Source organism: Emys orbicularis, chromosome 19, assembly GCF_028017835.1.
Source record: "Emys orbicularis isolate rEmyOrb1 chromosome 19, rEmyOrb1.hap1, whole genome shotgun sequence".
In the NCBI taxonomy this organism is placed as follows: domain Eukaryota; kingdom Metazoa; phylum Chordata; order Testudines; family Emydidae; genus Emys; species Emys orbicularis.
Genome location: NC_088701.1, coordinates 6,150,161 through 6,174,194, shown reverse-complemented (window position 1 = coordinate 6,174,194; position 24,034 = coordinate 6,150,161). Strand labels below are relative to the sequence as shown.

At 59.6% G+C, this 24,034-nt stretch overlaps 1 protein-coding gene across 1 annotated transcript in view; it reads left to right on the top strand.

The window, feature by feature from the left end:
- Positions 1-23,723, top strand: part of ADGRE5 (adhesion G protein-coupled receptor E5) — a 28,740-nt gene extending 5,017 nt beyond the window's left edge. The window contains exons 5-20 of the mRNA XM_065419642.1: positions 3,250-3,405; positions 9,406-9,561; positions 16,086-16,217; positions 17,023-17,072; positions 17,496-17,597; positions 17,990-18,164; positions 18,495-18,608; positions 18,762-18,994; positions 19,270-19,434; positions 20,360-20,551; positions 20,994-21,214; positions 21,631-21,697; positions 22,013-22,104; positions 22,510-22,678; positions 23,121-23,210; positions 23,639-23,723. Of these exons, the coding sequence (XP_065275714.1) occupies positions 3,250-3,405; positions 9,406-9,561; positions 16,086-16,217; positions 17,023-17,072; positions 17,496-17,597; positions 17,990-18,164; positions 18,495-18,608; positions 18,762-18,994; positions 19,270-19,434; positions 20,360-20,551; positions 20,994-21,214; positions 21,631-21,697; positions 22,013-22,104; positions 22,510-22,678; positions 23,121-23,210; positions 23,639-23,671 (2,147 nt within the window). The 3' untranslated portion in view covers positions 23,672-23,723. The remainder of the gene's footprint in view (positions 1-3,249; positions 3,406-9,405; positions 9,562-16,085; positions 16,218-17,022; positions 17,073-17,495; positions 17,598-17,989; positions 18,165-18,494; positions 18,609-18,761; positions 18,995-19,269; positions 19,435-20,359; positions 20,552-20,993; positions 21,215-21,630; positions 21,698-22,012; positions 22,105-22,509; positions 22,679-23,120; positions 23,211-23,638) is intronic.
- The last annotated feature ends 311 nt before the right edge of the window (positions 23,724-24,034 follow it).

Sequence of the window (24,034 nt, the reverse complement as noted above, 5' to 3'; positions counted from 1 at the left end):
GACAATGCCTGGAGCTGTGCTAGTTAATGAACAATAATTCTGGGAGGGAGGGAAAAGCTCCCACTTCAGGGCTTAAGCCAGGGGTCTCGAACTCCTGGCCCGCGGGTCATCTGCGGCCCGCAAGCCTCCCCAATGTGACCCGTGGGGCTCCAGCAGTTTTGGGGCCTGGTCTCTCCCTTGGCCCCACCTGCTGCCCCCGGGCACTCCCCCCTCAGGGGCTCCGGCAGCGCAGCAGAGCTGAGCGGCGTCTGCCTGCTCGCTCCAGTGGCTGCCGGCCCCTCCCTGCGGTCCAGGGGCGGAGCAGGGCTGTGCCTGCGCGCGCTGCCCCTGCCCTGAGCACCCCTGCGACCAATGGGACGCTGTGGGGGCGGTGCCTGGGGGCAGAAGTGTATGGATGCCCCCCGGCCCACCCTGACTTGGAGCCCCAGGTAAGCGCTGCACCCCTGACCCCCTCCCAGAGCCTGCACCCCCACCCCACATACCCCTCCTGCCCCCAAACTCCCTCCCAGAGCCTGCACCCCCTTCCCCTTCCCACACAATCCCTCCCACCCCCAAACTCCCTCCCAGAGCCTGCATCCTCTCCCCACACACCCCCAGCCCCCAAACTCCCTCCCTGAGGCTGCACCCCCCACACACACACACCCAGTCCCCAAACTCCCTCTCAGAGCCTGCATCCCCTCCCCACACACACCCCAGCCCCCAAACTGCATCCCAGAGCCTGCACCCCAGATCCCCTCCCCCACCCAAACTCCCTCCCAGAGCCCAACCTCTCACCCCTTCTGCACCCAAACTCCCTCCCAGAGCCTGCACCCCAATCCCCTATCCCAGACCTCCTCCCCAACCCAAACTCCATCCCAGAGCCTTAGGCAGGTGGGGGGCAGAGTTTTTTGGGGGTGGGTTCTGGGCGGCATGAGTGACATTGGCCCGCTGGGAGGATTTGAGGACTGGCGCTGGCTCTAAGATAAATTGAGTTTGAGACCCCTGGCTTAAGCCGACCTCCAACTATTAGAGACCAGGAAACTGACCAAATGCCTCACAAAGCGTACTTAGAAATCAAGCAAATACACAGCCAATATTCTTAACCTCAAGTAGAAAATGATATATGTGTACAAATAGGATGAATAGATATAGTAGACCATAACCTTTACAGAGATCTGTTACATGGCACAGGCAGCACAAAACATATTCCAGTTATGTCATATTCCCATAAAGCATTATGGGGTACAGCATCACACCCTCCTCCTGAACTTACTGCCAGAGACTTGGACACTGTCCACGGCGGAGGCAGTACATCTAAAATTCCTCTTTTCTGGATAGGGCATCTGCTACCCAGTTCTGCTTTCCTTTAATATGCATAATCTCCATATCAAATTCCTGTAGGACCAGGCTCCAGCGTAGCAGCTTGGAGTTTGTGCCCTTAGTCCGGTGAAGCCAGACCAAAGGTGAATGGTCAGTTAGAATTCTGAACCTCCTATTAAAGAGGTAAGGCCTTAGTTGTTTGACGGCCCACACAATGGCATAGCACTCCTTCTCTGTGACAGAGTAATTCTGTTCACTGTGACTGGTTGGATCACAGAACCCCCCTTGGGAGCTGCCATCTGATGTGCCAAGACTACTTCTAGCCCTGCTTTCCCTGCCAGTTCAGGACCCCAGCACCCTGTCTTGCTGAGCCAGACACTCCTGTCTGCTCCAACACAGACCCAGGGTCTGAATTACTTGCCCGAAAGCTGCAGGTTTACCTGAAAGCAGCTAACAGAAGTGTTCCTGTCTTTAACACTCAGATGCCCAACTCCCAATGGGGTCTAAACCCAAATAAATCCGTTTTACCCTGTATAAAGCTTATACAAGGTAAACTCATAAATTGTTCGCCCTCTATAACACTGATAGAGAGATATGCACAGTTGTTTGCTTCCCCAGGTATTAATACATACTCTGAGTTAATTAATAAGTAAAAAGTGATTTTATTAAATACAGAAAGTAGGATTTAAGTGGTTCCAAGTAGTAACAGACAGAACAAAGTAAGTTACCAAGCAAAATAAAATAAAATGCGCAAATCTATGTCTAATCAAACTGAATACAGCTAATCTCACCCTCAGAGATGCTTCAGTAAGTTTTTTCCTCAGACTGGACACCTTCCAGGCCTGGGCACAATCCTTTCCCCTGGTACAGCTCTTGTTCCAGCTCAGGTGGTAGCTAGGGGATTCTTCATGATGGCTCTCCCCTCTTTGTTCTGTCCCACCCCTTTATATATCTTTTGCATAAGGCGGGAACCCTTTGTCTCTCTCTGGGTTTCCAACCCCCCTCACTGAAAAAGCACCAGGTTAAAGATGGATTCCAGTTCATGTGACATGATCACATGTCACTGTAAGACCCCAAGCCTTCATTCCGCCCAGCCTGACTCACAGGAAGGCCTGTCTGCAAACAGAGCCCCAGGCAATTGTCCTGGTTGATGGGAGCCATTAAGATTCCAAACCACCATTAATGGCCCACACTTTGCATAATTACAATCGGCCCTCAGAGTTATATTTCATATTTCTAGTCCCAGATACAAGAGTGGTACATTTATACAAATAGGATGATCACACTCAGTAGATTATAAGCTTTGTAATGATACCTTACAAGAGACCTTTTGCATGAAGCATATTCCAGTTACATTATATTCACTCATTACCATATTTTTATAAAACCATATAGAGTGCACAACGTCACACAGGGGTCTGAAGGTCTCCTTCCCTCTGTTATGTTCACGGCACACACACACAGTTAGAAACAAAACATCACATCCTCTCACTGGCAGGCTGCAGCTCAACACAGGGTTATTCTTAGAATCCAGAACCCCAGCACACGAGGACCCCAAACAGAGAGAGACAAAGCAGGCTGCTCCTGAAGGCAGATGGGCACAACTAACCCCACTTTGCTCTAGGCTGCCTCTTCGGCAGACACCCAGCTGAAAACCCCAGATCACATGCTTCTCACCCGAGCCCGCAAGCAGGTCCAGGAAACCCCCTTGCAGATGTAAAGTGAAAGCTTGTGATGCTAACACAGTTTTCAATACACCATATTCTCGAGTGGCCGTTCTGCTGCCGGAGCAGCCTAGTGTGGCCTGAGCGTAGCTGAGAATCAGGCCTGAGATTGTTAAGCTCCCAGGGACCCGGTCGCCTGGGTCCCATCACCCAGCTCAGTACAGGTGGGTGATACAGGAACATCTCCCTGCCAGGACTGTACAGAACATCCCCTCTTGTGTTGCAGATATTGACGAGTGTCAGGGCCTGAGCCCAGCAGACTGCGGACCCCACGCAAACTGCACCAATTTGCCTGGGAATTACTCCTGCACCTGCATCGATGGCTACGAGTCCAGCTCTGGGAAAGCCAACTTCACGCACGCGAGTGAGAACACCTGCCAGGGTGAGCTCTCCCCTGGCCCCCACTTGCTGAGACCCCCACCACACGTGCCCATTGCCAGCAAGGGGCCGCACCGGGGCTGCTGCCGGCTTTGGCAGTGGCCCGAGGCCGTCAGCGAGGCTGTGATGAGACATGACCCTCGCCCAGGCCCTCTCAGAGGTCCAGAGAAGCGCAGGCCACTTCCAGCTGTTGAGGCCGCTCGCTATAATAAACATACAAAATGACGACACATAAAAACAAAATAAGGCACCAAAAAAAGAGTGAGACATAATTTGAATAGTTTTTTATTTAACAAATGCTTTTCTAGCCTTTTTCTGGGCAAATGTAATAATTATTGAGGGAAAGTCTAACTTTCGTGCAATGTCACAGTTGACATTAAGCATGGCGAGCCCATTCAAATGCTCTTGTCCCGTAGTTGAATGGTGATCGTTCTTTACCTGCTTCAACACGTTGAAGGTGCGTTCACCTGAAGCCACTGATGCAGGCAAACTGACAATACTTTTAACTCTTTAATGTGACAAAATCTGTATCAGTTAACAAAAAACTGATGTCTTTTACCAAATCACATCTCTTATTTGCTTAAATTTGCAGCTCTAAGCTGAGCGCGTGGGTCACATTTTGGTCCGATAGGGACGCGCATAAAAACAAGTTGCAAAACTTATCAAATGCCAAAAAATTTAAACTGTCTAAATTTGAGGCCCCCTTTGAGCTTGCAGCCCAGGCCAAATGGCCTCCTGGCCCCCCCTCTGATTGGCCCTGCCCTCGCCTGCTCCTAGAGCACATGGGGCCGGGCTCACCCCTGTGCCCGGCGCTTGGATGGGGAATAAACAGACCCACAGAGCAAACTCCTTGTGCTGCAGTGATGCGCTGGGGAGAGGGGAGGAGACCCTCGCTGGCCCCACACGCAGCGTCTGGGCTGCTAGTGCCCCCCTGAGCTGGGAAGGGACCTCGTGTCTGGGCCATGGAAATAGCACAGTGCGCTCTGCCCCCTATGGGCCCTGGTGAGGAGAGAATAGCCACAGCACAGTGTGCCCCAGCCACGCCCCCGATCCTCCCCCATGGGCCCTGGGGGGCAGGGAATAGCTGCAGTGCTGGGCACTCCGGCCTCGGCCCCTACATCAGGGGCTGGGAGCAGGGCGGGTGCAGGTTCCCTACAGCAGCTCCCCACCAGCTGGGGTGGCGCCTTTTGCAGAGTGGGGGATTCTCGAGTGGCCGTTCCGCTGCCAGAGCAGCCTAGTGCCGCCTGAGCGTAGCTGAGAATCAGGCCTGTGATTGTTAAGCTGCCAGGGGCCCGGTCGCCTGGGTCCTGTCACCCGGCTCAGCACAGGGAGCTGAGGGCGGTGATACGGGGAATGTCTCCCTGCCAGGCCTGTACAGAGCGTCCCCTCTTGCATTACAGATATTAACGAGTGTCTGGGGTCGAGAGCGCCAGACTGCGGACGCAACGCAAACTGCGCCAACGCGCCTGGGAGTTACTACTGCACCTGCATCGATGGCTACGAGCTCAGCTCCAGGAAAGCCAACTTCACGAACGCGACTGAGAACACCTGCCAGGGTGAGCTCTCCCCTGCCCCCACCTGCTGAGACCCCCCCTCGCACACACAAATGCTCGTTCCAGGCCTGGCGCTACACCGGGGCTGCTGCCGGCTTTGGCAGTGGCCCGAGGTCGTCAGCGAGGCTGTTATGAGACATGACCCTCGCCTGCTCCCGCAGAGCATGGGGCCGGGCTCACCCCTGTGCCCGGTGCTTGGACAGGGAATAAACCCTCGGGGTTAGAAACAGACCCACGGAGCAAACTCCTTATGCTGCCAAGATGCACTGGGGACAGGGCCGGCTCTAGGCACCAGCACTCCAAGCATGTGCTTGGGGCAGCACTTTCCAAGGGGCGGCACTCCAGCCCCCCCCCCTTTTTTTTTTTTTTGCTTGGGGCAGCAAAAAGCCGAGCGCCGGCCCTGGCCAGAACCCTGCCGCTGGAGAGCCAGAGCATCGTCCCCTGGAGCCGAGCCCGGGCTGCGGCGGCGAGAGGGGCTCCCGGAGTGTGTGAGGAGCCGGGGAGGGAGGGAAGCGGGGCCCGGGATGCAGGGAGGGGGGAGGGGTCCTGCTGCCACAACCGCTGATGCTCTGAGTCTCCCCAGGGCGGCGCGGCGTTTCCCCGCCCGAGTGGGCTGTGCAGGGCACCGCCAGGGTTGGGCAGGGGGCACGGATCCTGGCTCGCGCGCTGATGGGGCGAGTGGCTGGGCAGCCCGAGCTGCCAGGGAGCTGCCTCCTCCTGCCCCCGGAGCCAGCCCGCTGCGCACCTCCCTCACCTCAGCCCGCGCTGCTTGCCCCGGGCCCCCACAGCACCTGGGGCGGGAAGAGGCAGAGCCCGGCTCCGAGCGGGGCAGCGGGGGATACTGCCCTGCTGGGGGACCCCCGCGACTCGGGCACCTGGGGGTCAGTGTCCGTCCTCTCGGCTCTGCCTGCACGGGGCTGGGGAAGCAGCTGTCAGCGCCTGCCCCTCTCAGCCCTTGCACCTCCCATCCCGCTCGCAGCCCCTTCACTTGTACCTCCCCCCATCGCTCCTTCGCCGCACCCCTCCCCTTGTACTCTCCCTTCATCCGCACCTCTCTCCCAGCCCTCTCCTCCCGCACCTCCCCCTTCCCCTGCACCTCTTCACCCGCAACCCTCCTGATACCCCCTCTCCTCCTCCACCCTCCTCCGCGAGTACATCACACCCCGCTTCTCTGCCAGTGTAGAGCCCCCAAGCACCCCCACACCCGCTCCTCTGCCTGAACCCTCTTTACTAGATCCCCATCCCTTTCCGGGTACAAGGTTTGAGGGTTAGTCCCTATGCCTTCCATGTGCATTTGGAGCACTAAAGATGGGGTTGCGGGGGATGGGGGGGCGAGATTTATACTAAAGTGAAATAAAAATAGGAGAAACGGTTTGATCTCCACTGCAAGTGTAAACGGGGATTGCTGTGGTGAACGAGGAGGTCACGTTTGGTTCTGTCAGTTTGATTCATCCTCAGCCCCTTCTCCCTAGTCCGGTTCAGCAGGGTTGGTGTTTGTATGGGTGGATTCGCTTGCTCTCAATGAGCAGAAAACAAGAGATCTGGGAAGAGAAAGGCTGACTGCTTAAACTTCCACAACAGTCATTTATTTACTCAGTCTCTCACGGGAAACGCTACTCCAGGCCGCTGCTCCAACCCGGAGAGACTTAGTACATCATCAGCAGAGAGGGGACACGAGAGAGAGGCCAAGAGAGGGAATCTTCATTCACACATCTGTACCAGTGGGGATCCTCCCACTTATCAACTTTATCCTACAGTGGACATAAAGGCAGTAGATCGAATGCATATTTACTTCAGGTTCCTCCTGCCAACAAAATGCACCAATGACCACATTTTCTAAAAACCCTAAACCAGAACTTGCGTCTGACGAAGTGGGCATTCACCCATGAAAGCTTATGCTCCAATACATCTGTTAGTCTTAAAGGTGCCACAGGACTCTCTGTTGCTTAAAACAACTGTTTCATGTGGCTTGACTTTCTGAATTTCTCTTTGATATTTTTAGGTTACTTAAGTGCTAATGAAGTGCTAACCTCACTCCTCCCTCTTGTCTCTATGAAAGGGCTGGTCTACACTGGGGGGGTGGGGGGTGTCGATGTAAGATATGCAACTTCAGCCACGGCAATAGCGTAGCTGAAGTCAACGTATCTTATTTCGACTTACCTCGGGTCCTCATGGCGCGGGATCGACGGCCGCGTCTCCCCTGTCGACTCCGCTACCGCCGCTCACCCTGGTGGAGTTCTGGAGTCGACAGGAGCACGTTCGGGGATTGATATATTGCATCTAGACGAGACGCGATATATCGATCCCCGATAGATCGATTACTACCCGTCGAATCGGCGGGTAGTCTGGACGTACCCAAAGAGAGTAGAACCAGCATTGGAAGGCAGAATGGCAGATTTTTATTTAGAATCACAGAATCATAGAATATCAGGGTTGGAAGGGACCTCAGGAGGTCACCTAGTCCAACCCCCTGCTCAAAGCAGGACCAGTCCCCAACTAAATCATCCCAGCCAGGGCTTTGTCAAGCCTGACCTTAAAAACCTCTAAGGAAGGAGATTCCACCACCTCCCTAGGTAACCCATTCCAGTGCTTCACCACCCTCCTAGTGAAATAGTGTTTCCTAATATCCAACCTAAACCTCCCCCACTGCAACTTGAGACCATTACTCCTTGTTCTGTCATCTGCTACCACTGAGAACAGTCTAGATCCATCCTCTTTGGAACCCCCTTTCAGGTAGTTGAAAGCAGCTATCAAATCCCCCCTCGTTCTTCTCTTCTGCAGACTAAACAATCCCAGTTCCCTCAGCCTCTCCTCATAAATCATGTGCTCCAGCCCCCTAATCATTTTTGTTGCCCACCGCTGCATTCTTTCCAATTTTTCCACATCCTTCTTGTAGTGTGGGGCTGAAAACTGGACACAGTACTCCAGATGAGGCCTCACCAATGTCGAATAGAGGGGAACGATCACGTCCCTCGATCTGCTGGCAATGCCCCTACTTATACAGCCCAAAATGCCGTTAGCCTTCTTGGCAACAAGAGCACGCTGTTGACTCATATCCAGCTTCTCGTCCACTCTAACCCCTAGGTCCTTTTCTGCAGAACTGCTTCCTAGCCATTTTGTCCCTAGTCTGTAACAGTGAATGGGATTCTTCCGTCCTAAGTGCAGGACTCTGCACTTGTCCTTTTTGAACCTCACAGGTTTCTTTTGACCCAATCCTCTAATTTATCTAGATCCCTCTGTATCCTATCCCTACCCTCCAGCGTATCTACCACTCCTCCCAGTTTGGTGTCATCTGCAAACTTGCTGAGAGTGCAGTCCACGCCATCCTCCAGATCATTAATGAAGATATTGAACAAAACTGGCCCCAGGACCGACCCTTGGGGTACTCCGCTTGATACCGGCTGCCAACTAGACATGGAGCCATTGATCACTACCCGCTGAGCCCGATGATCTAGCCAGCTTTCTATTCACCTTATAGTCCTTTCATCCAGCCCATAGTTCTTTAACTTGCTGGCAATTTTATATGGGGTTTTTGCATTTCTATACAATATGTGATGCCAGTCAAATTCTTTAGGTTCTCCACAAATGCATGCAATTTCTTCCTAACACTGGGGTTTGTTAAAAAGGGGGGGCAGCCAAAATTATTTTGCTTGGGGCGGCAAAAAACCTAGAGCTGGCCCTGGGTGGGGGGGAGCCCAGGGCTGGGGCGGCAGGGGGTGCGGGTGGGGGGGAAGAGAGAGCCCAGGGATGGGGCGGCAGGGGGTGCAGGTGCGGGGGGAAGAGAGAGCCCAGGGCTGGGGCGGCAGGGGGTGTGGGTGGGGGAGGGCACTGGTGGGGGGGGGGGGAAAGCCCAGGGCTGGGGTGGGGGGCAGCCAAAATTTTTTTTGGCTTGGGGCGGCAAAAAACCTAGAGCCGGCCCTGGCTGGGGAGAGGGGAGGGGCCCCTCGCTGGCCCCAGCACGCAGCATCTGGGCTGCTAGTGCCCCCCTGAGCTGGGAAGGGGCCTCGTGTCTGGGCCATGGAAATAGCACAGTGGCTCTGCTCCTATGGGCCCTGCTGAGGAGAGAATAGCCACAGCACAGTGTGCCCCAGCCCCACCCCCGATCCTCCCCCATGGTCCCTGGGGGGCAGGGAATAGCTGCAGTGCTGGGCACTCCGGCCTCGGCCCCTACATCAGGGGCTGGGAGCAGGGCGGGTGCAGGTCCCCTACAGCAGCTCCCCACCAGTTGGGATGGCCCCTTTTGCAGGGTGGGGGATTCTCGAGTGGCCGTTCCACTGCCAGAGCAGCCTAGTGCCGCCTGAGCGTAGCTGGGAATCAGGCCTGTGATTGTTAAGCTGCCAGGGGCCCGGTCGCCTGGGTCCCGTCACCCAGCTCAGTGCGGGGGGCTGGGAGGTGATGCGAGGAACGTCTCCCTGCCAGGACTGTACAGAACATCCCCTCTTGTGCTGCAGATATTGATGAGTGTCAGGGCCCGAGCCCGGCAGACTGCGGACCCCACGCAAACTGCACCAACGTGGCTGGGAGTTACTACTGCACCTGCATCAATGGCTACGAGCCCAGCTCTGGGAAAGCCAACTTCACCCACGCGAGTGAGAACACCTGCCAGGGTGAGCTCTCCCCTGGCCCCCACCACACCCTGCTCAGTTCCCGCCCCCCCTCCATGCACACACCCCTGGGCTCATTCCAGGCCTGGTGCTGCACCAGAGGCTGCTGCTGGCTGGAGCAAAGGCACCCGATCCACTCATCATGGCTGTGATCAGCCGTTACCCTCAACTGCTGCTCCAGCGCGTGGGGGCCAGGATCTCCCCTGCTTAGGTGTTTGGATTGGGAATACACCCCTAGGTTTGCAGGGAGGTGCCGGGGAGACGGGTGGGGCCCTCGCTGTCCCCAGCACACAGAATCCAGGCTGTTAGTGCCCCTGAGCCTGGGAAGGGGCCTCGTGGATGGTCCACATACAGCACAGTGCGCTCTGCCCCCTATGGGGCCTGGGGAGCAGGGAATAGCCCCAGCGCAGGGCACCCCGGCCACGCCCCCAATCTGCCCCCTCCCTCAGGGCTGGGAGCAGAGCCTTTTCCAGCCCCACACTGCAGGGAGCCCCCTGGATGGGAGAGTGTTTCCCCAGGGGGCCATTATGCCCCCTTAGGCATCCAGGGCGGCCTGACCGGAGAAGGGGCCGGGGCGATCCAGGCCCTTGTTTGCGACGTTCAGCCGGTAGTTAGAGCTTGTATTGCGTTCTAGCCGGCCGTTCCCATGGAAACCGCCCTTTACACCCCCGTTTGGGGGGGGGGCAGAGCACCGGGCCCGTGGAACTGGGAGATCTCAGGAGCCCATTCGTTCAAATGCTTCCCCTGGCAGAGACCTCGCCCATAGCTACCCGCTATAAACATCCCAATCGCACCAGGATGGGATAGATAAGGACTCTGGAAGCTCCGTTCCCATCCCCCATGGACTCTTGGGGGGCGGAACCCGATTGTACGTCGTTTCCAGAATAAAGCAGGTTCTGGAAACGCGGAGCCGCCTTGGTGCTTTCAGGAGAACCTGCGAGTGTCGCAGGGTCGAGGGGCGGAGGAGGCAGCACTTGGCAGGATGCAGCCGGTCGGTTCTTACAGAGGTCAGTCGGCCTGGGAGCAGCTCAGCCTCTGAAGAGGCAAAACCGTGGCCCCGGCCAGGCTGAGACACAAGTAACGCTGGCACTTCCACAGTACAGACGGGATCAGAGCTGGGGCCCATCTAGCCTGGTATCCCGGCTCCAACGGGCCAGAGCCAGATGCTGCAGAGGATGGTGGAAGAGCCGTGCAGTGGCAGCCGGGGGATAATCTGCCCTCACATCCTGGTCTCTAGTACTCAGCTGGGCTGAAGCCCCACAGCAGGAGGTTTTCTCTCTTCCCAAATGTTTGTGCCCTTTAGCTATGATCACTCTGGCTGTTCTCATCATCCGTAGGAATGTCCAGTCGCTCCTTGAATCTTGCTAAATTCTTGGCCTCAGTGACTCCTGTGGTGGGGAGTTCCACAGGCTAATCGCACATTGCGCGAAACAGCCTTTCCTTGGCTCAGTTTCGAATTTCCCCTCTTCTCACTTCCCCGACTGGCCCTTGCTCTCGTGTTATGAGGTGGAGAGAACAGAAGCTCCCGATCTCCCTTCTCTATCCCCGTCAGTCAGTTATAGACTCTTAACACGGCCCCTCTTACGTTCACTCTAAGGTGACAGTCCCGGTCTTTTCAATCTCTCTCCATAGAGAATTTTCCAGGCCCCTGATCACTCTCATTGCCTGTCTCTGAACCCCTCTGGTTCTGCACTGTCCTATGTGCAAGGGTTTGCCCAGGGCAGCTCATGGGTTGCAGAGGAGGTCACCCCATTGGCTGATCTCCAGGCATTAGACTAGCCCTCATGTTATTCTCTATCCCCTTCCTCCAAAGCAGCTCCCCATTTGTCCCTTCCAGGGGCGGACGGCTCATTCAGGCATTGCCGTCTGCACTGATATTGCGGCACTGGGTATCGCCAGATCCGCTTGGTAGCTTTAGCAAGCAGCAGGCGCGTGTCCTGGCAGGGCTGCTTTTCCCTTCCCAGCTGGAGCGGCTCATTCCGGACAATAGCCAACTTGCTCCCGGTCGCTGACCCAGTAACTGAACTCCTGGCTCTAACCAGCCCCGTTCTCCAGAGCACGGTGCATTTTGGACGCCTGGATTATCCCCCAGCAGCGTCACCCCAGTGCCCAAGGTACAGCTCCTAGATCAGCCTGACCTAGCGCTTTCTCTCTCCTTGCAGACATTGACGAGTGCCAGCAAAACACCACAATCTGTGAGCCCCACGGGAACTGCATCAACATGCCAGGGAGTTACATGTGTAAATGCAATGTGGGATTTGGGAAGAGTCAAAAGGATCCATCCAAGATCTGCACAGGTACAACGGGAGCTGGAAACAGTCATGGCAAAGGCATGATGTTTCTGGCTTGTCTGCAGTGTTGCTAATGTGTGGTGTTGCCTTAAAGCCCCACCTCCCGGAGTCACGTGATTCCGCTTTTGGCTAAAATCAAAATTAGGGCTTGGCCCACGTGGCGGAGGAAAAACTACCAAACGTTACACTGGGGTGACTGACAGCTCCCAAACCAGAGTCAACCAAAACGAAGCCAAAACAGATTTAAAAAAAAAAATCTCGTGATTTTTAAACCAATCTTGTGACTTTTTTGCAGCCTGGCTCACAGTTTGGGGCTTTTATTGATTGCTTGGCGTTGGCGATGCTGTTAATTCACGGTCACTGAGCTGACCCAGGATCTCTGAAACTAACCCGCATGCCTGGAGGGTGAAACTAACCAGGTTGCCCTGAGGTCTCGCTCTTTCTCTGCGCCACACCTGGGCAAAGTGTCTGTTCTGACTCCCAGCCTGTCTTACAAATTGGAAACTGAGCCCGGGGACTGAACGTCGCCATGTCTCTTGCCATGCTGCTTAATTCCACCGAGGCACGAGCGTAGGGCGCTGGGGATGTCATCATCCCCCCCAAACCTGCAATCAGAGCCCAAGATGCTCTTTCGTAGCAGAGCTTTGAGGTGGGGGCAGGTCAGGTCTTTGCAAAGCAAACTGGGCTGAGACAGAGCCAAGGACTCGGTGTTGGACAACCTTTAATACAGCTTGGGCTCAAAAAGCCCATTACTTTCTGGAACCCCATTAACCTAAACAGCTGCTAAGGCAGGGGAAGGAGCTGGCATCACAAAGGAACCAGCTTGGATCATTAGCAGGAATCAAACCCAGGATCTGTCTGCTGAAAGCACACAGCTCAGCTGCTGGAACTAAGGGAGTAATTCCATTAGCTAGTCATTGTTGCAGGCTGTTCTTCGTCGAGTGATTGCTCCTGTGTATTCCACAGTAGGTGTGCGTGCTCGCCACGTGCACCGGTGCTGGAAGTTTTTCCCTTAGCAGTACCCGTAGTGGGGGAGCACCGCTGCGACCCCTAGAGTGGCGCCGCTATAGCGCACTATAAGGAGAGCTGCGCTCACCCCCCACTGTCAGTTCCTTCTTGCCACCAGTGAAGGTAGTCGGAACTTGTGCTCCAGCTTCGCTGCAGTCTTCTCTTCTCTAGCGGTACCGTTCGTCGGATCGTTCTCTCAACATTAGCTTGGACCCGGGGCATGCCCCGCGCTCCAGGCTTCAAGTCGTGCGACTCCGCTCTATGCCCAGGAGCGACACCCACGCTGATCTGAACGCCAGGTGGAGTCAGCAGAACAGCTCTGCATGCTGATCCAAGCCTCCTCGTTCACCGGCCGACGCTTCGACTGTTTGGGTGGATAAATGTCTGTGATTTTACTGGCAAACTGTTGGCTCCGAAAACTTGTCACTGATGTCGTACAATTGGTTGCCAGAGTCCCATGGTCCTTCTCTGCTTCCCGATTGGACGGCTGAAATGTTGGGTTAATAAGCAGGCGAATGCCGAATTCCAGCACTTGTTCTTGGCTGGGATTTCCGGGAGAATCGGTCATGGCCATTTCCGCAGCGGCTGAACCGCTTCCCCCAACCCGCGGGAATGACTGACGATGCGCCCGTCCCCCATGCGTCGCCACCAACTCAGTGCTTCTGTATGTGAAATGGTCACAAAGCGGGGGCCAGAGCCCATGTGGTGTCAATTGGTGCAGCACCACTGACTTCAAGGGGTTTTCGTCCCAGCTCTGCTTCTCCATCTCTCATTGCCCCAGACAGGACTGCAGGCTCCTCAGGGGCTGGCTGTCCAGAATGAGTGCGTCTCTGCACGTACAAGCCGGGTCCCTAGGTAGAAAACCCCACTCCCTGCACGGGTTGAGTGACCCCACTGCGCCATGGAGCCCCGACATCCCCCGTGTATCCCCCTTTGCCAGCAGCTGGCGCTACCCACGTTGGCAGCCTGGCGGGTGCACGGCCCTCCAGCGTTTGGCTAGATCACGGCAGGGCTCTCTGTACCCGGGCAGGGCAGGGCCCATCTGTCAGATCAGACTCTCCACAGTGGTGAAAGGCCCCAGGAGGCAGCGAGGGCAGTGAAGTCCCCTCCGTTTGGGGCCGGATTGGTGAACCGCTGGGTGGCGACTCCAGCTGGGGCTATGCTGGGGGTCAGGCTGGGCGGGTCTCTTCTGGCTTTGGCTTCCACAGGCCGGATCGGCAGCGAGTGTCGAGCTGGCATCATTCGTCCGAGGGCTCGGTGGATTCGCCCCGCGGGGCCCTGGGCCTGGGGGTCACAGCAGGGTCCGGGAATGGACGTTGTCGGGCCGCTGCTCACTGCGCAGTGTTAGGAATAGGGGGATCCCCTGGATCCAGCTGCCTTCAAACAACCCATTTACCAGCCGTGCAGGGTCTAGCTGCATGTGGGGGTCTGCGGGCATCTGCCATAGACTCCCATGAGCGCCATCAGAGAGCAAAGAAACTAGTTTAAAGGGACACCATCCAATTCCCCTGCACTCCCCTGGGCACAGCCCACCCACCCTTCTCCTAGTGCTCCAGGGGAGGGGCTGTGCTGGGTGTATCCTGAACGGGGAGGGAACCCATCGGGCTGGGGTCTGTAACGCTGAGCGTGGCGCCCCCTTCTGGCAACCAGCTCCAGTTCGGCGCCCCCTTGCTTCTCTTCCATTCATTAATGATCGGGAGGATGGCGTGGATTGCACTCTCAGCAAGTTTGCAGATGACACGAAACTGGGAGGAGTGGTAGATACGCTGGAGGATAGGGATAGGATACAGAAGGACCTAGACAAATTAGAGGATTGGGCCAAAAGAAATCTGATGCGGTTCAACAAGGACAAGTGCAGAGTCCTACACTTAGGACGGAAGAATCCCATGCACTGCTACAGACTAGGGACCGAATGGCTAGGCAGCAGTTCTGCAGAAAAGGACCTAGGGGTTACAGTGGACGAGGATATGAGTCAACAGTGTGCCCTTGTTGCCAAGAAGGGTAACAGCATTTTGGGCTGTATAAGTTGGGGCATTGCCAGCAGATCGAGGGACGTGATCGTTCCCCTCTGTTCGACATTGGTGAGGCCTCATCTGGAGTCCTGTGTCCAGTTTTGGGCCCCACACTACAAGAAGGATGTGGAAAAATTGGAATGAGTCCAGCAGAGGGCAACAAAAATTATTAGGGGGCTGGAGCACATGACTTACGAGGAGAGGCTGAGGGAACTGGGATTGTTTAGTCTGCAGAAGAGAAGAATGAGGGGGGATTTGATAGCTGCTTTCAACTACCTGAAAGGGGGTTCCAAAGAGGATGGAACTAGACTGTTCTCAGTGGTAGCAGATGACAGAACAAGGAGTAATGGTCTCAAGTTGCAGTGGGGGAGGTTTAGGATGGATATTAGGAAAAACTTGTTCACTAGGAGGGTGATGAAGCACTGGAATGGGTTACCTAGGGAGGTTATCTAGGGAATCTCCATCCTTAGAGGTTTTTAAGGCCCGGCTTGATAAAGCCCTGGCTGGGATGATTTAGTTGGGGATTGGTCCTGCTTTGAGCAGGGGGTTGGACTAGAACCTCCTGAGGTCCCTTCCAACCCTGATATTCTATGATTCTATGATTGCAGCTCCCGGCGTCACGGCTGCCCCAGGTCTCAGCCGTCCGTCCAGGTCACACTGTGATCCCCATTCTGGGGGAGCCCTTCAAATTCAGACCCCTCTCTGCTATGCCTGCTAGCAAAACCCTCCGGGGCTCCTAGCCCCTCTCAGGGCTCCCTAGCCCCCCTTGACTCAGGCCCCCACCACTGGGCCCAGCCCTCGGGCTGTATAGAAGCCCCAACTGTCCCCTCCCAGGCGAGCTTCCTTCTAGCTAGCGCCCTGCACGCAGCCTAAGTCACTTCCCCTTTGCAGCTTAACTAGATGATCGCCCCCCCCCCCCCGCTTAACCCCGCTCTGTCAGGGCTGGTGCAGGGAGGGGATTGCAGGGTCCTGGTCTGGAAAAGGTTGGGCCCCTCCGATCTGGTGGGTGGGGGAGGGGTTGCTCCGCAGGGATTGGGGCACTGCACGTAGCAGGGAAGAAAGGAGAATAGAATAGGGGTGTAGATGGAGCAGACAGACTGACCGACAGACCACGCCCCCTGCAATCGGTGGGGGGGCCCTCCATGGTCATTCGCCCCCGGTGTGCCCTCAGCCATGCTGTGTGTGACCCCCCCCGCTCCCGGCTTTCCCCTCTCAGACATCGACGAGTGCAAGAAGACCCAAGGTATCTGCGGCCCCAACGCCACGTGTATCAACACCTACGGAAGCTACTGGTGTGAGTGCCGGGCCGGCTACGTCCCCTCCAACGGGAACACGACCCTGTGCGAAGGTGGGTCCTGCCGCTGGGGGCATGGAGGGGGCACCTGGGGGGGCTGGGCAGGGCCTGAGGTTACACAGGCAGAGGTCTTGCCCGAGGGGGCAGCGAGCTGGGAACTGGTCTGGGACGGTGCGCCAGTCCCCCTGCCCGCCATGGACGGGATCTTTCTGGGTCTCAGCCCTGGCTCGGGGGAGCTCAGCCTCCAGGCCCTCACCTCCTCCCAGCCCAGCCTGTCCATCCACTGGGGTGTTTCTGGTTGTCTCAGAGCCACAGCCACCAGCGTGCCCATGTCTGGCTCTGGGAGCGGAGCAGGGGTCACTCCAGGGATGCCAGGGGCCAGGCATCTCTCCCCCTGCAGCAGTGCCTGCATTCCTGCTGCACGGCTGGAGTCTCTGCCCTGGGAAGATGGCAGCAGGGGGCGCAGTCTGTGCCTAGAGGCCACTGTGGGGCCAGCCTGCTGGATTCACTCCCCCACCAACACACACCAGAACCACGCACAGCTGGGGGAGAGGGTTGAGGGGAGATACGGCTGGGATGATTCTACAGCCCCCGCCCCACCCCACTGTGGCTCAGTCCCCCTAGGACGGGGAGGGGGGAGGGTTCCTTTCACAGAGACCAGCTTGTGGGCAGAGGATGGGGACAAGGGGCTGTGCACATGTGTGGGGCTGAGTGTGTGTGTGTGGGGGGGTCACTGCTCCCCCTGCTGGAGAGAGGGAGTCCTGCTCTGTATGCCTGGCTCTGGTGTGCATGCACCTACCCAGCCAGACCCCACATTTCCCCCACCCATCTCTCACTCCTCCTCCCTTTCCATCCCCAGAGCTCACCTGCCCCCCCCTGCTGGATGATGACAACTCTGCCGGAGCCAAGGTGAGTGGGGCACAGACCCCGTGGGGGGGGGGGGAATAGACCCCGATTCCCCTTTAGTGCCACGTTGCTTTTCACTGATCTCGCCCAACGAGGATTCTGGGGCAAACTCGCCCCTGGGCAAAGTGCCAGTGGCCAGTCCCTGGAGCCCCTGCAGTCCAGCCTCGGCCTAGGCCTTTGCCCCCGGGGTGATTCTCACCCTCCAGGATCAGCAGCATTAGGCTGCTGCAACATGCTTCAGCTTGCAACCGCCTTCCCCCGCCATCCCTTGCAAACGCCGTGCACCCCCTAGGGGCCAGACGGGGCATTGCCCGCGCTCCCTCTGGCGCCTGGCTTCTGAGCCGAGGGAGCCTCTCGGGACGGGGGGAGGTGGGCTGCGATTCTGTGATCTCTTTTCCTGAGCCAGGCCTGGGGCTTGTTTTGCAGAACCTCCTGGGCAGCTTCCAGGCCCAGGTGGGACGTCTCTGCAAGGCGGCGCTGGAGGAGCTGAAGCAGATGAACTCTCAGAACGCCGAAGAGAAGCTTCAGGTGCCAAGTCAAAGTTCGGGGCCTTGCTGGGTGTGTTCCCGTTAGGGGGAGGAATCACTGCTCCTACTCGGATCTAGTCTCAGGGCGATCTATAGGGATGCAGTGCCTGGAACAGGAGATAAATAAGCAATGGCACTGCCCAGAAATTCCCATGCCTGCCTCTCCAGTGGGCTCTGTGCCCAAGAAGCTGCTCTCCTAGGTTCCTAGGCTAGACAGGACCATTGTGATCATCTAGTCTGACCTCCCAGGCAGCGATGTCAATTGCAGGAGATCTTGTCTTTCCTTTCAGGGGGATTGTGGGAAGGCAGTGGAGGACTAGCAATCTAGGAATGGGGGGCGCAGCAGGGGCTCAGGCACTGTGACACCAACACCCCCCACGTTTGCTTGGCCAGGGCTTCTTGGACATTCTGGAGAAGCAGATAAATCTGGTCGGGCAGCAGAGCGAGAGCGTGGAGCGGAGACACCGGATCGCGACGGAGCTGATGGCCATAGTGGAGAAGCTGCTGAGAACGCTGGCCCTGACCCTGCCTGACAGCATGATCAGCATCGCATCCACCAACGGCACAGGTCAGCGCCTGGCCACGTGGCCCCAGTTGGGCTTTCATCACCCGCAGCCTACGCTCCCGCCCCACTCCCCCCAGCGCCCCCTCCTGGGAGATGGGAGCTCCCCCCACAGCCAGTGCTCCCGCCCCACTCCCCACAGCACCCCCTGCTGGGAGATGGGAGCTCCCCCCACAGCCAGTGCTCCTGCCCCACTCCCCACAGTGCCCCCTGCTGGGAGAGGCTGGGACTGGAGTAGTCAGGAGCTCCCCCCACAGCCAGGAAAGCACCTTGCCTAGCTACCGGCTTCCTCCCCATGTTCTCTGTTGTGAGCCCTGGCCGGCATTGTGGTTGCAGAGCTGGGGCTGGCGGTCAGGCAGGCTGGGAACCAGAGCCAGGAGACCGTGACGCTGCAGCAGAGCAAGACGCAGATGGAATTAAAGTGGGCCGGAGCCCCAGGGCAGAAAGAAGGTATGTGGTCATCGCCTGTGCTGGGGTGTGTATAGCGATGGGCACGGCCAGGGCATTGGGGGCAGCATCCCCAGCAGCACAGCACCCCTGGGACCAGTCTGCCCCAGGGCCCCTCCTGCCCCCCATTTCATCCGTCTCCTCTGTCTCTCGCAGGCTTCACGCTGGCCGGGCTGCTGACATACCAGGGGATGAGCCCCATCCTGGACGGTGCTGGGCGGGTGGAGGCGCCCGAGTGGGACAGGATCGGCCAGAAGGGGAAGTGGGCGCAGAAGCCGGGGCGGCCCAGCTACCGTGTGCTGTCTCCAGTGGTGTCGGCCTTCATCAGTGACCCGAACCCCCAGGCACTCGGCCTCTCCGTCAGCATCCGCTTCAGCCACCCGGTGCCGGTGAGCCCCTGGGCTGGGCATGGGGGGAGGAGAGCCTGGGGCGCTGGGAGGCAGAGCTGGGCCCATCTCTAGTAACACCCCCCACCCCGGGCAGCAGGTGAATCCACCTCCCACCCAGGGACAAACTGATGTTCTGTGCCCCCAGCCAAGCCCAGCCTCTTGTACCCCCCGACCTGCCCTCTCGGGGCCTGGGGAGTCCTGCCCCCCCATGCAGCCCCAGCCAGACCCCCACCCCTCTCCTGCCCCCCCTGCACCAAGCGTCTCTCTGTCCCCAGGAGTCCAAGACTGACCTGCTCCTCCTCTGCGCCTACTGGGAGCCTGACAGCAGGCGCTGGGCCACCCACGGCTGCACCCTGCAGAAGTTGAACGCCACCAGCACCCGCTGCCAGTGCAACCACCTGACCAGCTTCGCCGTGCTCATGGCCTTCTACGAGCTGGAGGTAGGCGCGGCCCTCGCTGGGGCCTGGGGCTGGGCTGGTTCTGCTCTTCCCCTCAATCGTCCCCAGCGGAGCAGGAGTCACTCCAGATTCCCCCCGGAGTAAACCCATTCCCCACCTGCAGGCGGGGCCCTGGATCTGATATGGGGCACAAGCAGCCCCCCCCCCCGCCACCAGGGCACAGGGAGACTCCACAGGTAGCCACAACTGACGTGCCTGCCCACCTGACCGGGAAGCTGGGGGGCAGGGGGCTCACCCCACTGCATTGCAGGGAGTGTCCCCATCCCCATCGCACAGAGGCAGGGAGGGGTTAAATGCCTCACTCAAGGAGACTCAGGGAGGTTGACATCAGAGCTGGGAATTGAACCCAGGAGTCCTGACCCCCCCAACTCCCCTGCTCTGACCCCTAGACCCTGTTCCGCTCCCAGAGCTGGTAGAACCCAGGAGTCCTGAGCTGCAACACCTCAGCCACAAGCACGTCCGTCTGGTCTAAAAGCAGCTCCCTCCCGGGCAGGGGCTTCCTCCCACCAGGCGGGGGCGCTCTGCTCTCTGCTCCGGGGAACAGCCCCGGCCCCTCGCACTTTCTGGCGCCCCCGTCCTGCAGGGATCGGTGCCAGGGATTCCCCCTTGGGTGGTGGTGACCCTAGAGCCCCCTCGGCTTCCCATGGCCCTGGGGCTGTGGGTCAGCCCCTCGGGGGGGCGGGGAAGGCTGGGCAGCATCAAATCCATCTGGGCTGCTGGAGCCAGCCAGATACTGTGGTTCCCCGCAGGCTGCCCGGTGTCGCCACTAGGGGGCTCTCCCAGCCCTGGCACAGAGCAAGGCCGACAGGCTAGTCCGTCTGTACCCTAAAGCCCGGCCTGGCTGCTGCCTTGCGGGGAGGGGGACGACCCTGACTAACCCCCTCACCCCACCCCACCCCCGGCACAGGACTGGACCCTGGACGTCATCACCAAGGTGGGGCTGGTGATCTCGCTGCTGTGCCTGCTGCTGTCCATCGTCACCTTCCTCTTCTGCCGCGCCCTCAAGGGCCCCCGCACCACCATCCACCTGCACCTCTGCCTGGCGCTCTTCATCGCCTACACCGTCTTCCTCACCGGCACCTCCAGCACCAGCAACAGGGTACCCGGCCCCCCCGCCAGCCTCGGGCCCCGCTCCCCCCAGCAACCCACCAGCCAGCATCGGGCCCCGCTCCCCGCAGCTCCCCCCGCCAGCCTCGGGCCCCATGCCCCGCAGCACTCCTTGCTGGCAGCTCCTCCCCCTAGCCAGCCTCAAGCCCTGCTCCCCACAGCGCCCCCCACTGGCAACTCTCCTCCAGCCAGCCTCAGGCCCCGCTCTCCGCAGCCAGCCTCGGGCCCAGCTCCCTGCAGTGCCCCCTACTGGGAGCTCCCCCCTCCAGCCAGCCTCAGGCCCCATTCCCCACAGTGCCCCCCGCTGGGGCAGGAGAAGCCAGGAGCTACCCCACAGCCAGCAGTCTTGCCCTGCTCCCCACTGCGCCCCCTGCTGGCTGGGGCTGGAGGAGCCGGGAGCCCGGCCCTGACGTCCCACGTCCCGTTGGCTGCAGGTGGTGTGCGGCGTGGTGGCCGGGCTCCTGCACTATTTCTTCCTGGCCGCCTTCTGCTGGATGTGCCTGGAGGGCGCCGAGCTCTACCTGCTGGTGGTTCAGGTCTTCACTCCCCACGGCCTCAGGCGCCGCTACATGTTCCTGCTGGGCTACGGCGTGCCGGCCCTCATCGTGGGCGTCTCGGCCGCCACCTACAGCGAGGGCTACGGCACGGCGCGCTAGTGAGTCACCGGCCCGGGAGGGCGGGGGGGAGACAGGCCCGGTGCTCGCGTCCAGGGGCTCAAGGGGAACATGGCACCATGCCCAGGCAGCACATGGGGACAGGAGCGGCTCAGGCGGGAGTGCCGCTGCCATCTGGGCCCACCAGGGGAGGGGAGGGGTGGGCCCCCATGGGGTGGGTAAGGCCAGTGTGAGGGAGGGGGGCACCCTCCTGCCACTTGAGCAAGGGGCAGGTTGTGCTCAGGGCCCCAGCCCCGGACACTTGTACAACACAAGGAAGCTCCAGGGCACCATGGGGGGAGGGGGGAGGCTGGCAAGTCTCCATCCCCCGCTCTGCCAGTAGGGGGGGCAGACCCCACCCTGCAGTGCCCTCTGCTGGCAGGTGAGTGACTGACCCGTGTCTGTCCCTCCCCCACAGCTGCTGGCTCTCGCTGGAGAAGCAATTCATTTGGAGCTTCCTGGCGCCCGTCTGCATCATCATCGCGGTAAATCCCCTCCCCCAGCCCAGCCCCATGCCAGCGCCTGGCCCCCTGGCCAGCCCCTGAGGGCCTGGCTGTCAGCTGCCCCTCTCTTCTTTCCCCTGCCATCCAGGTCCCACTCCGGGGCAGCTGAGCCCCTCGCTTGTCATCCCGCGTCCCCCCCAGTCCCCAGGGGCCGAGCTGGGTCACTATTGGGAATTGGGCGCCCCTGGCCCAGGCCAGGGGCTGCCCCATGGGCTGCGCGGCTGGCAGATCACATAGCCCCCAACCCTGGGACACACTTGCCCCCCTCCCAACCCGCCTCTCCCCTGCCCCCGGCAGGTCAACGCCGTGATCTTCGTGGTCACCGTCTGGAAGCTGTCGCTGAAATTCGCTGACATCAACCCTGACATGAGCCAGCTGAAGAAGTTCAGGTAGCGGGCGCGGCCTCCAGGGCAGCAGAGATCCTGGCACGGCCCTGCTGCCCCCCGTCGGGGGAGAGGGAGCTGGGGGGGCATATGATAACGTGATGTCATCCCCCCCCCCCCCATGTGTGGCGGGAGGGAGCCACAGATGAGTGACATTTTCCCTCACCCCCTACTGGCTGGGGGTCAGAGTCTGGGGAGGTGGGGCTGTGTGGAGGAGATGTCCGTCACATGCAGGGGGGGGGGGGGTTCAGGTTTGAGGGGCAGGGCCCTGGGAGAGAAGGGGAGGTGGGCTGTGACTGAGGGGTGGGACCCCAGGGGGACAGAAGCTGTGGGGCGGGGCCCCAAGGGGGAATGGAAGGTGGGCTGTGATTGAGGGGCGGGGTCAAGTGACTGGTTCCCCCTCCCCCGCAGGGTGCTCACCATCACGGCCATCGCCCAGCTCTGCGTCCTGGGCACCACCTGGATCTTCGGCCTGTTCCAGTTCAACCAGCGCAGCCTGGTCGTCTCCTACATCTTCACCGTCCTCAACAGCCTGCAGGGGCTCTTCATCTTCCTGCTGCACTGTCTGCTCCAGAAACAGGCCAGTCCCCCCCCAGCCCCTGCCCCACAGCACCCCCCCCAGCCAGCGCTCAACCGCCCCCAGTGCCACCCCAGCCCCAGTGCTCAATGCCCACCCCCCAGCGCCCCCCCCAGCCAGCGCTCAACCTCTGCCCCCCAGCACCCTCCTGGGCACCCCCCCAGCACCCCCACAGCCGGCACTCATCCCCTGCTCCACAGCGCCCCCTGCCCCACAGCACCCCACCCCCAAGCTCCTTCCACAGCCAGCGCTCAACCCCTGCCCCACAGTGCCCCCCACTGGGAGCTCCCCCCAGTGTCCTCTGCTGGGAGGGGCTGGGGCTGGCGTAGCTGAGAGTTCCCCCCTGCCCGGCCAGTTCTGGGCCCTTGTCTCCCTACAGCTGAGGCCCCACCCCCGCGACCCCCCTGTGCCGTGGGGTGACCAGCCCTCTCCTCTCTCCTGCCAGGTGAGGGACGAGTACCGCAGGTGGCTGAGCTGCGGCGGCCTCAAGAGACCGGCCAAGTACTCCGAGTTCTCCAGCTCGACCGCCACGCGGGTAAGGGGGGGGCCGGGCCGGGCTCCACAACAGCGCAGGAGCCTTCTGCCCTGCAGCCCTTCCCCCTCCCCCCCACTCCCCTCCTGCCTGTGTTTTGGAGGGGGGGGGGCGGGGTTTAGAAGAGAAATGAGGCAGAGCTGGGCTGAAAAGGAATTAGAAACCAGAGAGAGGGGCTGGGAGCCCTGGGGTCTGTCCCCAGCTCTGGGAGGGGAGGGGGGATCTAGGAGCCAGGACGCCTGGGGTCTGTCCCCAGCTCTGGGAGGGGAGGGGGGGATCTAGGAGCCAGGACCCCTGGGGTCTGTCCCCAGCTCTGGGAGGGGCTGAGAGCCAGGAACCCATTTGTCATTTTGACTCGCCATGAGGCAACCTGGGGGGAGGGGACAGTGGGGGGGTCAAGTCCTGCTCTAACTCCCCCCCCTTCCCAGCAGGGGCTCCAGCCGTCGCAGGAGTCAGGGTTGTAGCTCTCTTGCGCTCAGCCCATTTCCGGACACCGCAGCTTTGCACATGAGAAAACCCGGCCCCCGGCCTGGCCCAGCCCGAGAGCAGAGACCCACCACGCACCTGGACTCGCCGCATGCAGATGCTTCAACGGTTGCCCAGCGGAACCTGCCAGGCAGCGGGGGGCACCGTTACGCTGCCCAGCTGCCCCCACCCGCTGGGCACTCACCAGCCCCAGGCCTGCGCGCTGCCAGCATCGCCAGCAATAGCAACGGCCAGCAGGGCAGCCGCTCAGCTCCGACGCGACGTCCTCTGGCCACAGGGGGCGCCTTTCCCTTTGGTACGACCGGGTCCCCGGCCCCGCCTGCGGTACGATGCTGGGCCGG